The sequence below is a fragment of the Ambystoma mexicanum genome, chromosome 7p (assembly GCF_040938575.1).
Source record: "Ambystoma mexicanum isolate Mex_15411 chromosome 7p, UKY_AmexF1_1, whole genome shotgun sequence".
In the NCBI taxonomy this organism is placed as follows: Eukaryota; Metazoa; Chordata; class Amphibia; order Caudata; family Ambystomatidae; genus Ambystoma; species Ambystoma mexicanum.
Window position 1 is genome coordinate 930,031,354 of NC_090939.1, and position 14,077 is coordinate 930,045,430.

The window sequence follows — 14,077 nt, forward strand, 5'->3', positions numbered from 1 at the left end:
TCAGCTCACAGGGTAGGCAAGAGTAAGTTGCATTGTTTGGCTGCAATGGTAGGAAGCTCAAGCCACCCGCTTGGGCATGGATGAGATGGTGGGCATAGGCCGTAATAATGGTAAGATCTTGTGTGACCTGAAATGAGTCTTCTCAGAATTGACCATTAACCTGTAATGATACAGATTTAGACAGATCTAATCCATCTTCAAGTCAATCCATAGGATTGGTAGAAAAGCCCTTGTGATGTAAAATCTTAACAGTCAACACCTTGGTAAATATTCTTGATGCTGCCTTCAGGCCAAATGGAATGGATATGAAATAGGTGTTTTATTTTATTTATAAGTGTGGTCTCACCCAAAGACATCAGAGCTCTGTAGAACAAATGTATATAAAATATCAAGAAGAAAAACAGCATAACAACTTTAAAAACTACAACATAACAAATTTCAAATCATGCACCAATGAGCTAAACACCCAAATAATGCAGGGATAACATATTTAAACATAGGCAATTGAAAACAAATAGGTTTTCAGTGCTTTATGGGTAGACACAAGGGCGAGCAGGAGGTTAATATGATGGATAAGGAATTCCAGGCGGGCGGGACAGGCTGCTGAAGAAAAAGCTTGAGCAGCAGATTGTGTATTTCCTTGCTGTGAGTGGATCTGGTGCCTCTTGGAATATATAATTTGGAGGCTAGATAGTCTGGTGTACCTAGGACTATATTTTCGTAAGTGCTGCAGCAGCTCTTGAAATAGTGTACAGGTGAATGAGAAGCCACAAAAAAGAAATCGAAATGGGTGAAATGAGTTGAAACGTTCGTATGATGGAAAGAAGTCTGACAGCAGAAAGTTAGACCATTTTCAAGGGCACTAATGAAGAAACTGGTAAAACCAATAGAATAGCATCCCTACTGTTCAGGCATGATAAAATTAAAGCTTGGACAACTGCATGGAAGTCAGAAAGCGGTAAACAGGCTTTTAGCTTCCTCCGAAGACCAAGCTGAAAAAACTGGTTAGAGATAAATGAGAAATGTGTACCTTCAAATTTTAATTACAATCCAAAATAAAGCCCAGACAGGTTAGAGGACACCAAGGCAGGTCTGAAACCAATCACAGAGTGGGTCGAGCACTCTTGAATACATGACAAAGAGGAAGAGGAGAAAGAAACCGTCACTCAGTTTTACGTGGATTACGTTTCAGAGAATGTGTCGACCTGCAGTCCTCAATAGCACCAAGACACTAATGCAGATATAGGATGTTAGTTGGAGAGGACACCTTAAGGTATAATTGGGTGCCATCTGCATATTGGCATAACTCAAGACATGACTGTAGCACCACATTTCGTAGTGGTTCTGTATAGATTTCAAACATTATTGAAGACAGGATAGAACCTTCATAAATCTGGCAAAAGATGTGATGGCATCTTGAACTTGCTAAGCCTACCTATCGTGATCTTACTAAGTACTAAGCCCACCTACACAAACTGTGTTATGTTACAGAGGGAAAGTGGGGTGTGGGGGTGAAGCAAGCCAGACCGGTCCCACCAAGCTCATTCAGCAGGCTAGTATATTTAATAGCACTGTAGGACGAGCCTTGCTAAACGCAGCTGAGAGATCCAGAAACACAAGTAAACATGCCTCACTTGAGATCTGAGCCCAAAAAACACAGAGGGCCTCATTACGACCCGGGCGGTAAGGGAATACCGGTACCGTTAAGGGCACTGGTGCGGTAATCCCTTACCGTCCTATTCCGAGGTCCCTTTGCGGGTCCTCCCGTAACGCCTGGTTTTACCAGGCGTTAAGGACAGGACCCGCAAAGGGACTTTGGAGCTAATAAGGGTACCGCAATTAGCGGTACCGTTATTAGCGCCTTCCCCATTCCCATTAAGCCCTATAGCAGCTCAATGGGAATGCGGAAGGGCCATGGTGAATGGGGAATTACCGGCCTAGCCACCCTTGGAATGGGGAGGTAATTGCTCCATTCACCATGGCGGAAATAGCGCCATGGTTACCGCCTGGGTCGTAATGAGGCCCAGAGTATCATCCACAATCTGCAAAGTGACTCTCTGCTGCACATTTCTCTAGGATATTTCCCCGAAATGTTAAGCGGGGAAATAATTTGCCTAATCAGTAGCCTGCAAGCAATGGTGTTTTTAAAAGAGGGAACAATTGTCCAATTTATTGAGCTTCAGGAAAGACCCCATGACACATTAATTAATGGAAGCCAGACCACGCACATAGTATCTGGCATAGACCTCAGAATGTAAGAAATAACAAGTGGATTTTATTAAAGAAAGAAAACAAATATTCTGCAGTGAAAGTGAAGAAAAGGAATCACAGATTGGGGAAACATGAGGACTAACTGCAAAAGAGATATGTGTAGAGTGCAGCAATTTTTATGTGAAACCAGATTGGATTTTTACATTGCATTGAACTGAAGGCATTGGATTTATATGTTTTGTAATAACTTTTGAAAAGCACTTGTGTGCGATTTACAGCAGAAAAAATGTGAGTAGTTAACAAGCAATGTTTTCATACAAATAGTGGTTTGGTAAATGGCTTAAATGGAAGACAAAACCATGCATGCGCTGGTCTAGCATGTTTTCCTCTAGTCCTTTTCCAGACCTCTTATTGCCATTTTCTCCCAACTTAATTCATCCCACTCGAGATTGCATCCCTCTTTAGAAGTGTCCCTCGGCTGCCCGGTAGACTGACCAGCTCCCTTGTGGGCTATTTCGCCAGATCTGTCACCATTCCTCATTCAGCCTCAGACCTTTGGTGGTCACCAGCTAGTGCCATAAATCTCCTTTTCCAGAAATGGCAGCATCAAAGGAGGTTGTGCCAGAGCTGCTTCTGTGACGGCGCCTTGAGGAATGCCTGTCGCCGCCTGCAAATGGTGACCATTGCTGGAACTAACCTTACTCCATCCTGTGAAGTGTCCTGAAGGGGTCTGCGTCACGAACGTCTGCATACTTCAACGTTCTGGTGTTGCATCTTATTGCAACCCTAAGAACTATGGAATATTAGCCCATTGTGACCTAAGCATTTCTAAGGAGACTAAGGAGGGAAACCTGGGATTTCTGGGGGCTATTCCAAATGTTTTTAGAAACAAACTTCTAGAGAGAACAAAACCTAATGTACAAGCAAAGGGGCAGAGAAAGGTCTTGGGAGAGGGGGGATGAAGTAAATAAGGCAGGACGCAGAAGCTGCAGTCAGGAGCTTTATTGTAGGGCCCCCGGAGGTCGGACCAACAGCAACGGAATCACCGAGAACGTGGTGTTCTCAGGGATCCGAGTTCGATCTCAGAGTTCTGTGAACTGTGTCACAGATATAATTATACAACATCTCCCATTAACAATGTTTATCTTTAAATGGCTCACGCAAAAAAAAAAATAAGAAATGTGTTGATGTTCTCTGTAGTGCAAAGATAATCAGTACATGTGATGGCATTCTCTGCCTGGCTTTGGAGTAGTTGGTCGGGTGCCACATAGCCTGGCAGTCTTCTGGTCCACCCCAGCATGTCCCTTCCACTAGTCCTCCGCATAGCGATGTCCTCTTTAAAGAAGCCCCTAGTGTGAGTCAGGACTCCAACCCCCACATAACCCTAGGGTACCATGGCTTTCAAAGTAAATCCCTTAAATGGACTGCAGGACCACCACCTCCCATGGGACCTTTTTATATGGCAAACCAAGAGCAAACTCTTAAAAAACAGGAAGCCCCTGTTGCATGCTAGCAAGCAACACACTGGCGACCAGGCACCAGGAAATCTTTGTTTGAGTGGTTTTCAGTTACTGCAGAGCACTGCTAAGCGCAGACCTGAACCACCTCTGAGCGAGAAACTCTGCTTCAGTAAGGTGATGAATGGGAAACCAAGAAGATAGCCATTACAGATCAATGCTTTGGCAGCACCACCACATGTTTGGAACCAGGATTGCCATGGGCAGTGAGAGCCTTCATTTTCACACAGTTGTCCTAATCAGACTGAATACATTATTATCATACAGACCCACGTAGGTTATGAACGGGCGGTCCCCTGGGGAAGAGGAGGCTTGTAGGACATTTATTTTATTTTGGCATTTATATAGGGTACCAAGCCCTAAGGCATCTGGGCACAAGTTCATATACAAGGGGATTTTCACATTGGTAGGGAGACAGACAAATAAAGTAGCAAGAAACATAGGACTGTATGGTATGGTAATCAAATTAGATGGTTACAAGCAGAAGCACAAAAGAGTTTCAGGGAAACAGATGAATAACGTAACAAGAAACTTAGAACTGTATGGTACGGTAATCAAATAAGATGGTTACAAGCACAACAGTTTCAGGGATACAGACGAATGACGTAACAGGAAATTTAGAACTGTATGGTACGGTAATCAGATTAGATGCTTACAAGCAGAAGAACAAAGGAGTTGTTTCAGCACTTAGGTGTGAAGAGGCAGGTTGTCAGATTTTTACGGAAAGGTCCAGAAGGAAGGTTCAGCTCTAAGAGAACGGGGTAAGGTGTTCCAGAGTTTAGCAGCTACCACTGGGAAGCTCCTACCCCTGCTTTCTGTAATTTGTATCTAGGTATGGTTAGAAGGTGCTCGTGGTGGGAGTGCGTGGATTGGTTTTTATGGAATTTGGAAGATAAATACCTGGGAGCAGAGTTGGAAAGGCACTTGTGTGTTACGGTGAGGGTTTTGAATAAGATTCTTTCCTGCACTGGCAACCAGTGGGCGTTATGTCTCGCAGTAGAGATGTGATCATTTTCTGGTAAATTAAGGGCTGCTCTTAGAGAGTTGTTTTGAATCACCTGAAGTTTTGGTATATTGCAGCAGTTGGTGCATGCGTACAGTGCGTTGCAGTAGTCTAACCTGGATGAGATAAGGGCTCTGGCTAGCGTGATGCAGTTGTCCGCGGATTGGAAGGGTCTACAGGCATTGATACGTTTGGAGGTGAACGCTGCGGTAGAGGCCGTTGCGTTCACGTCTAGATAGTGTAAGGGTTGAGTCGATGTACATGCCTAAAGGTTGTTACTACCTTAGAGACTTGGATAGTAGTGCCGTCAATGGCAAATGAATTAAAGAGGTGCTTAGTTTGTTCATTCGGTTTTGTGAGCCTATGAGTAGTAACTCTGTTTTATCATCATTTAGGCAGAGGCCATGTATTGCCACCCAAGCCTGGATGGTGTGGTAGATATCATTGAGTAATTTTGAGTCCATGGGCCTCATTACGAGATGGGCGGTAGCCATGGAGCTATTAGCTCCATTGCTGCCTCCCATACCGTGCCCGTGTCCGGTTTCGTTCAATGGCGACTTACCGGTGTAGTCCGACCCTGGCGGGACCGGTAAGTCCCCATTGAACAGACCATTCCCATTTGAGCCCCCGTAGGGGGAATGGGAATGGGGAGGGTGCTAATAACGGGCTCGCGACTTGCAAGCCCGTTATTAGCGCCCTGGTCCCTTAGTGGGACCCGTAAGGAACGTGTGGTCAGACCACAGGTTCCTTACGGTCCCCGCCAAAGGACCTTGGAATAGGGTGGTAAGGGATTACTGGAACTGGTCTCCTTACCGGTGCCCGGTATCCCTTACCGCCCACCTTGTAATGACCCCCCATGTCATGATTTCTTGTGATGGGTATGAGGATCTGGGTGTCGTCCGTGTAGTTTGTGTATGTGACGCCCAGGTATAGTTGGTATAGATGTTGGGATCGAGGGTAGGTGTTTCCATGTAATAATGTCCACACAAACATTTCTCCTGACCAAAATGTCACCATTTTTTGCTGAGACATTGGGCCTCATTACGAGTCCGGCGGTAACTGTCCTGGAAAATCAGCAGGTAGCCGCCGGACCCGTAAACAGTTACCGCCTCCGGACCACCTGGGACACCAGGGTATTACAACCCTGTGTGCCGGTAATTCTAGAGGCGGTAAAAGTGTTGTTCACCATTCATATGGAGTCCCATAGGATTCTATGGGAATGGGGACCATGGTAACACCGGTTCCGTCTGTGACGGAGCCTGTGTTTCAATTTCCGTCTGCAGGTGGGTGCCGTTACTCCCGCCAAGTCAGACCTGGCGGGAGTGACACCACTCGCCTGCAGAACTCTTAATCTGCCGGTCCAGAAACAACTGTGGCGGCGGGTTTACCGCCATTGTTGTTTCCGGACCTGCAGACTCGCAATGAGGCCTATTATTACATTGAACATGCAGTGGTCACCCCTGCAACCCCTGATTTTGTTTTTTTACAAGTGGAGCCGGGGACCTCCCCGCAACCCGTCCCCATACATAATGTCACCATATATAATGTCGCCAATGGCTTTTCCCGGCAACATTATGTATGTGGACATTATGTATGGGGACATTATTACCTGATACCGGGTAGTTTTCTTGAGCAAGGGGAGGACCCACGTGTCTTTGAGGTTGGAGGGGACAGTGCTTGTTTCAAGTGACGCATTAATTAGTGATGTAATGAAGGGTGTTAATTCGGTTGCACAGTCTTTGATGAGTGAGGCTGGGCAAACGTCACCTTGGCATCAAGAGGGTTTAAGGCTAGTGATGATTTTCCATACTTCTGAAGTTGGGACGGGGGTGAATTCAAATGGTATTATAATCAGGGGTGTGTGTATGTAGGAGAAAGAGTGCTTTAGTCAGGTGTTAAGTTCTGCCTTTTTACTTCAATAGTTGATTGTAAAAGAGTGATTTTATCCAGGAGGCCTTTCTGGATGCCAGAACACCAGGTTGTGTCTTCATGGCAGGTGTTGTGAGGTGTTACAGGTGATTCCAGTTCTCTTAGTATTGAGAAGAGCTCCTTTGTGCCGGAGCTGGCTTTTGAAATTCTCTCATTTTAGATGGAGCTTTTTGTTTGTAGGATGGCAAGTTTGTAATTTTTTGGAGGCGACTGTGAAGTTGATTTTGTTAGCATCCATAGGGTATTTTTTCCAGTTTGTTTCTGCTGTTCTTTTTGTGCATCGTAGTATTTTGAGGTTGGGGGTGTACCAGGATTTTAAATGAGCTCTTGGTTTGGCTTTGCGTATTCTCATGGGAGCCATTTTTTCAATGGCCTTGAGGAGGGTTTGGTTGAATATTTCTACCATGCTGGATGGGTCATTGCTAGGGTTGTGCCTGTTTTTAGTGATGGGGTGTATAAGGGGTAGAAGCTTTTCCGCTGTGATGTTGCGCGTGTTTCTGGTGAGAGTGGCAGGCACATGTGAAGATGTGGTGTTTGCCGGGAGGATCTTGGGTATAGTGAAGGAGATGCTGTGATCGTCTTTCCATGGGCATGGAGTGTTGGATAGGATCTTAGTGTTGCAGTTGAGATCTGCCAGCCAGTCCAGAGTTCTGCCTTTGATGTGTGTCAGGTTGTTGATTCAGTGGGAGAATCCCAGCGCAGTGATGGTATTAGCTAGCGCAAGGGCATTGTCATCAGTTGGATCATTGAGACCCACGTTTAGATCCCCCAACGTAATAATTTGGGAGGAAGGTTTAGTGTTAAGTGATAGGAGTTGAGAGACATCTTCTTCAAAGGAGTGTATGGGGCCATGGGGTCTGTATATGAAATGGGAGGTCACGGTAAGTGGCGCGGTTAATGCTAGTTTGATAGTCAGTAGTTTGCCTGAATGGAACGTTTGGTTGGGTATTTCTCTTATAAGGAGTGGTTTCTTCGCGATGAATGCTACTCCTTCACCCTTGGAAGTCAGTCTGTCTGATCTGAAGATGGTGTAGTTTTCCGGGATGGCCAGGGAGAGTGCTGGGCCTGCAGCAGCATGGAGCCAGGTTTCGGTTATGGCTAGAAGATCTAAGTTATTAGCCGTGAAAAGGTATGCGATATCAAGCATGTGTGCTAGAAGCGATCTGGCATTGATAAGTGCGCACTTGAACGGAGGTGCTTCTAGTTTGACATTGTCTCTCGAAGTAAAGTCTGAATCAGGTCTTGGATATTGCAGTAAGGCTGGTGATATTGAGGAGGTTGAGGGCCGTGGTGATGCTGAGGTGGCTTTTTGTGCAGGAGGTGATATGGCATGTGGCTTTCTGGGATGTTGGGCCTGGGTGTTTTTATTACGTTGATGGTGTTTCTGGAGTTTAGGGTAGTCTTGAGCAGAATGGCCCTAGTGGCTAGTGGGTTGAGTGTGTTAACCTTCAAGTTGTGCAGGGTGCTTGGGCAAGGTGTTTGGCCGTTTTTTTTGTTGCCTTTGCGTGAATGAGAGTAGATCAAGTTGTGCTTTTCGATGTAGTGGTTAGCGGCAGACGCTCACCTAGGGCTAGAGGGCATGGTAGAATGAGGGTAAGCGTGAGATAGACCGAGGTGACCCAAAGGGCCGGCGATTTGGAATTGCTCAGGCAAGGTACGAGCTAGGGTTTTCTGCCCCGTTGGGTGAATATGGAGTTAGTATGCTGAATCGCTGTCAGGAAACAAGTAGGCGGACTAATATACAAGTCTGGGAGGTTGTGAGACATTTTTACGGTTGTGGTGTATTTGTAGTTCAGGGTGTCATGGTGTAGAAGGGTAGTGTGAAAGTATATTGGTTTTTGACTACCCATGTCTACAGGAGCCTAGTCGTAGAGCATGTGGTGTATACCTGAGAGGAAGTAGGGACAAGGCGTGAGGTTTTAGATCACACAGGCGCTTTAGGTGTGGTTCTTGAGTGGGCGCAGGGAGCTGGCGTTATCACTAGCAGTGCTAGGAGTGATTTGGGTAAGGGCAGCAGAGTGACCATATCTAGTTGTGAGTCTCACAAGGGCAGCAATGTACAAATTAGAGAGACTGCATCTGGGTGCTGTGCTGGGACGGGCCATAAAGTGCAAGCAATTTAGAAGACCGCTTCTAGGTGCAAACTAACACGGGCAGCAGCGTACAATTTGAAAGAGCGCCTCTAGATGCCAAACTGGCGTGTGGAGCAAAGTACAAATTAACAGACCACATCTAGGTGCAAAGCTGGTATAGGCAGCAAAGTACAGTTTAGCATAGTGCTTCTAGGTGCAGTACTGGCATGGTGAGCAAAGTGCAATTTCAATGGCCGTAACAAGGTGCGAGTCATACATAGGAGGAAATGGTGAAGTCTGTAATTTCTGTGACTCATGCATATAGCGGCTAGTGTCGTTGTATAGTGAGCATAGGCCCATCTCTGAGCTTTGCACATAGGTTGCACCAAATGGATACAGAGAGTGTTTGGGTGTGTTAGGACGGTAATGCCTGGCAGGGCATTTAAGTTAAGGACATGCCATCATAAAAGCTGGGAGGGTTCTGGGGAGTGGATGCAGTTTTGGAAGGAGGCAACATTTCAGCAAGAGGTGGTGGTGGAAGGACAAATGGTAGTGCGGGAGAGTATAGCAGTAGGTATAGCAGTAGAAAGGTGGCCACAAGGAATAGCAGGAGGTTTGAGATTGAGAACAGAGAAGCGGTGGGAAAGATTACTGGGAGGAGAATGGTTGCTGGAGAAAAAGTTAAGGACCAGGACGAAGGAGTACAAGGGAAGGGGGAGAAGAAGCATACATAGCATTAGTATGGCGAAGAGTGGAGCGAAGAGAAGCATATTGAGGAGGTAGGCGGAGGGGATACCTGGAAGAGAAAGGAGCTTACTAAGGAGGGACTCTGCGGTAGGGAACACCACAGAGGCATTTGAAGAAGACGATTAAGTGAAGTCTGAAGAAATGACTGTTGGAGTGAAGAAGAGGAACAGAAAGGAGGCAGCAAAAATTTAAGGAGAACAGGCATGCTACAAGCCTGAGAAGGGAGTGTAAAGGAGGGGTGGAGGGACAAGCAATTGGCCAGCGTTTAGGAGATATCAGAGGAGATTAAGGAGTAGATTGGAGAGAGAGGTTTGCAAAGTCCCCTTAGCCGTGAGGCTGTTGTGACTTGTCGAGGAGCTAGAGGAATTAGGGGTGTTGGGTGCTAGTCACAATGCTAAAACAGGGAGGTGGGGAAGCTACCCTAACCCAACTTGCAGAGAAACCCGGGTGGCTCTTCATGGAAGCTTTAGGAATCATTTCCACTAACCAATCCCTAACTACTGCTGTTGCCCAGACCTAACCCGTAGGTGCACTTAGGGTCCTAGGACAGTGCTGCATGGAGGCTTTTAGCATTTAAGACGAGAAGCAGTAGACCTGAATCTACGAACCAGAGATCCAAGAAGGAAGTCTGGGGCCATTCAAACCCCCAAGACCGTAAGTGGTTGAGAAAATATCTCTATATTAGCGATTATTAAGAAATAGCCCTTTGTACTTGGGGACTTTTCTGTACACCGAGACTTAATCAGTTTGCATTTCTAGGAGAGGATATGCTGTTTTTCCTCAGTATTGTGAAATGACCCCAAATGCACACCTTTTCAACATTGAACCTCTGTGTCAGCCTCACATTGATCCTGCATATTTTCGTGACATTGTAGCCAAGATGAGTTGTAAACAATTTGAGGATTATCCAATGATATTAAAATATCTACAAAACGGAAGGTTGATGGCATGCCAAATATAGAAGTGAATGACCAAATGCAAATTAGGTCTGCCCTCACTCCTGAAGGGGCAGTCCATCCCTTTGAATAAAATCACAATCAACCCCAGGTATGTTTTCACCTAATTGTGTGTTATCAGTGAGGTGTGGCTAGTCTTCAGACTTACAGCTGGTCCTTTTCTGCATTGCCACAGACTACATAATGATGGTATGGAAGGCTGCCCAGAACACCAGCAGTGGTTACTATTATTACAAAACCTACCAGCTATAACATGTTTTGGTTATGGTATTAAAATATCCTCACATGTTATGGTTGTCCTTCTTATTGGGATTCCGGGAAGAAGTAAGATGTTTCTAGAACCTGGGAAGCCTACTTTTAAGGCGACAGCTAAAAGGTAAATAATGTGATTTTGTAGTCCCTTTTTTTCATTCATTCTGTTATGTTTGCTCTCTTTTTTCTTAATAACTGTCTCTAATATTCTGCATGAGTAATTTCTAGATTGCAAACTTTCGTAAACTTTGTCTAACTTTGAACTTTTTTGTCTAAGTTTGGGTGGGTCATCATTTACCCAACCTGTTCTCACAGGCCTTGTCTCACGGTTATCTTTGCTTTTATTTTAATAGAGAATATGCAATGCTAAACTCTCCACGTGCACATGTTCGTGGGTTTTTACAAAACTGAAAGCATTCTCATCTCTCATGTATATTGTATGTTGAATGCCCTAATCTGAATGGTCTTTTAGCTCCTTTGGTTTCCTACATGGCATTATGACAACCACTACTTGTCTAAGCCCACAGTCCATTTAAACTGCTTCCAGCAAACACAGAACATTTAGGTAATTAATGATATATGTTGTTTACTGTAGACCATCACTATAGTTCTGCCTATATATTTTTTAAGCAAAAAGAGCATGAGTTAGAAAATAATTAAGCGTAAAACAGAACAATGGAATATGTGACATTGTCCTTTTAAATAAATTCTTAATGTATATTCATAACAGGTTCAGATGTTAGCACATCTGTTGCATCGATTGGTATTAATGAAGACGGAGAGACCTATGCAATTTACATCGACGACGGTCAAAAAAGACTGAGCTTTAACGGTCCACCAGGTGCGTAAACTACAGTACACTTCTTATGGCTTACGAAGCGCAAAGATGTTAAATACAGACGTGATTTCTGTTTTTACCATCCAGCTACTTATACATTAAAGGGGTAGTTCACTCAAAAATGTTATTGTTTAAAAAGATGGCCATAATGAAAAATGTATATAAAAAATATTTTTACAAAATGTTCCTATGTAAAATTTGCTGGAAATGAGCCTCAAAGTCTGTTTTTTTTTAACACTAGGAGGCTGCCATTTTGTGAAATTGATGTAGCCTCCTCTGTTCATGTCGCTGCAATAATCAAGCAAAAGCCCCCTACTGGGAGCTTTTGCTTATTACTGCCAGAGAGCAGAGAATACTGTTACCGGTCCTGTGCTCCTGGTGAGTGGTGCCATCTCCCCTTATATACATTTTTTAATATGTATTTATAATTGCTGGGACTTTCGTTTTATGTCTCCCGGGCTCCACCATTGCGGGGGAGCCCGGGAGACTCAAAATGAAAGTCCCAGCAATTATAAGCACCACACAGCGATCAGTGTGCAGATTTGTATTTATAATTGCTGTGCCTTTCGTTTTAAGTCTCCTGGGCTCCCTGGGGAGCTCGGGAGAATTAAAGCGAAAGTACCGGCAATTATAAATACTATGACGCTTGCTAGCGGACGGTCTAGTATGCCAGTACTTTTGTTTTAAGTTTCCCGGGCTCGAGAAACTTAAAACACAAGTTGCTGCAATTATGCATACTTCGCCTAATTGCTGTGCCTTTCATTTTATATTTTCTTGCTGCCCTGGACCTTGGGAGCACAGGAAACAAAAAGAAAGTCACAAAAATGATGAATACTGTGGCAGCCTCCTCTTTTCATGTCCGGTTCTGTTCTCCGGCAGCAGTAAGCAAGAGCTCCCAGTAGGGGGCTTTTGCTTGATTATTGCTGCGGAGCAGAGCTTAACATGAACAGAGGAAGCTGTTTCATTTCACAAAATGGATGCCCCCATATCAATACTTTGAGACTCATTTATCAAAGATTTTATATAGGAACTTTAAAAAATATATTTTATATATATACATTTTTGATTATGGCCCATCATTTTAAATAATAAAATGTTTGAGTGAACTACCCCTTTAATTTAACATTTACTATGTCATGTATTCCAGTAATACTTCAAGCAGTAAATAGTTATGAGCATTGTTATGAGGTTTAATTCTGCAAATGTTTACCTCCAGCCAAAAGTTGGTGGTAAACCTATTTGGATCCCCCCGCCCCCTCCGCCATAGTAAAATGTTTGTCCTTTAAGTTAAGGGATGTGCCTGCCTTCAGGCTAATAGTCAAAAAGGTCCCCCCATCCAAAGGAATATTAATCTGGGCATTTCAAAAGCCCACATTCTAACCCTTTTTTGGCCATGGTTAGATAAGATGTCCTCTTTGCTGCTTTCCTCCCATGGACTTCTGTCAGATCCACCATCGTTTTGCTATTGTCTGCACCCTCACCTGACTTTCTTTGAGATATCTAAAGCCTTCAGCCTTACTTACTTTGCTTTTGCTCACCTTTTCTGGGGATACTGATCAGCCCTAAAACTATTTTTACTTGGATACCCTTTCTCGTTGTATTAGAAACAGTAATGTTGCAAAAGAAAATGTAATAAGGACAAGGGGATACCACACTTCACAGTAAGGTGATGTGTGCACTTTTGCATTTTACTGCATAATGCCATTTAGAGTACTGTATACTCTAAAACGGTCGTGCCACTAGATTTTTCGTTTGTCATTTTGTGCCTTGGCCGCCTTACTCTCTTCTTGGGTCCGGATTTGCCATTTATGGAAAGCCCTTTCCCGGGCAAAGTTCCTGCTTTCCAGTGGTTGGTATATGTGTGGCCGGATTTAGGGTTGGGTCTGCCTGGACCCAGTCTACATCCAAGCCAAAGTGTGCTATTGCTAGGCAGATGTGTTGGCCAGAGGATGTCCATGATTGGTCAGTCTCTGCAAGTTTGAATGGTGCAGATCCTTACCATTGGTGGGTTTGGCGGCGACTCCAACTCAAATCCTGGATAAAAGTAGGACTCCAGCAGCCAGTTGACAGAGCATCATTGGAGACAAGACTCCTATGAAGAGGGGCAGCCCATTTTCGACTTGATGCCCGTTGTAGCCAACCAGCATTGCCTCATGCCAGGTCCCAGTGAAGCCCTGCTCCTCTTTCCTGGGCTAACTCTCTGCACTTGCCGCCGCCCCAAATTCACCTTGGAACTCTGCAGATCATCAGCTGGTGAGACAAGACACCTTCTCCTGCAGTTGCTGCCTTCCTGACACAAGAGGAGCTGTGCAGGGCCTGTTCTTTTGTTCTCTCCACAAGGATCACATGTCAACACCTGAATGTGGATACCATCACTGCAACCTGCCTTCTTCACATCCTGGAGGTTCCCTTACTCTGTGGAGGTCTTTATCCTGCTGTGCCAAGGTTGTCTAGCTGTCCAGTTTTCAGTACTGTCTCGCCAGAGCCTGGAATCACTGACTAGCCAGACCCAAACCTGACACCAAAAGTAACCTCTGCACCCACAGCTCCTT

The 14,077-nt window shown here is 44.8% G+C and overlaps 1 protein-coding gene across 2 annotated transcripts in view; it reads left to right on the forward strand.

Moving 5' to 3' along the window:
* The window catches only part of LOC138526459 (zinc finger protein 391-like), a 378,250-nt gene that overhangs the window by 232,452 nt on the left and 131,721 nt on the right, over positions 1–14,077 (forward strand). For both annotated transcript variants that reach the window (XM_069637238.1, XM_069637237.1), the window contains exon 7: positions 11,418–11,528. In XM_069637238.1, coding sequence (XP_069493339.1) covers positions 11,418–11,528 — 111 coding nt within the window. The remainder of the gene's footprint in view (positions 1–11,417; positions 11,529–14,077) is intronic.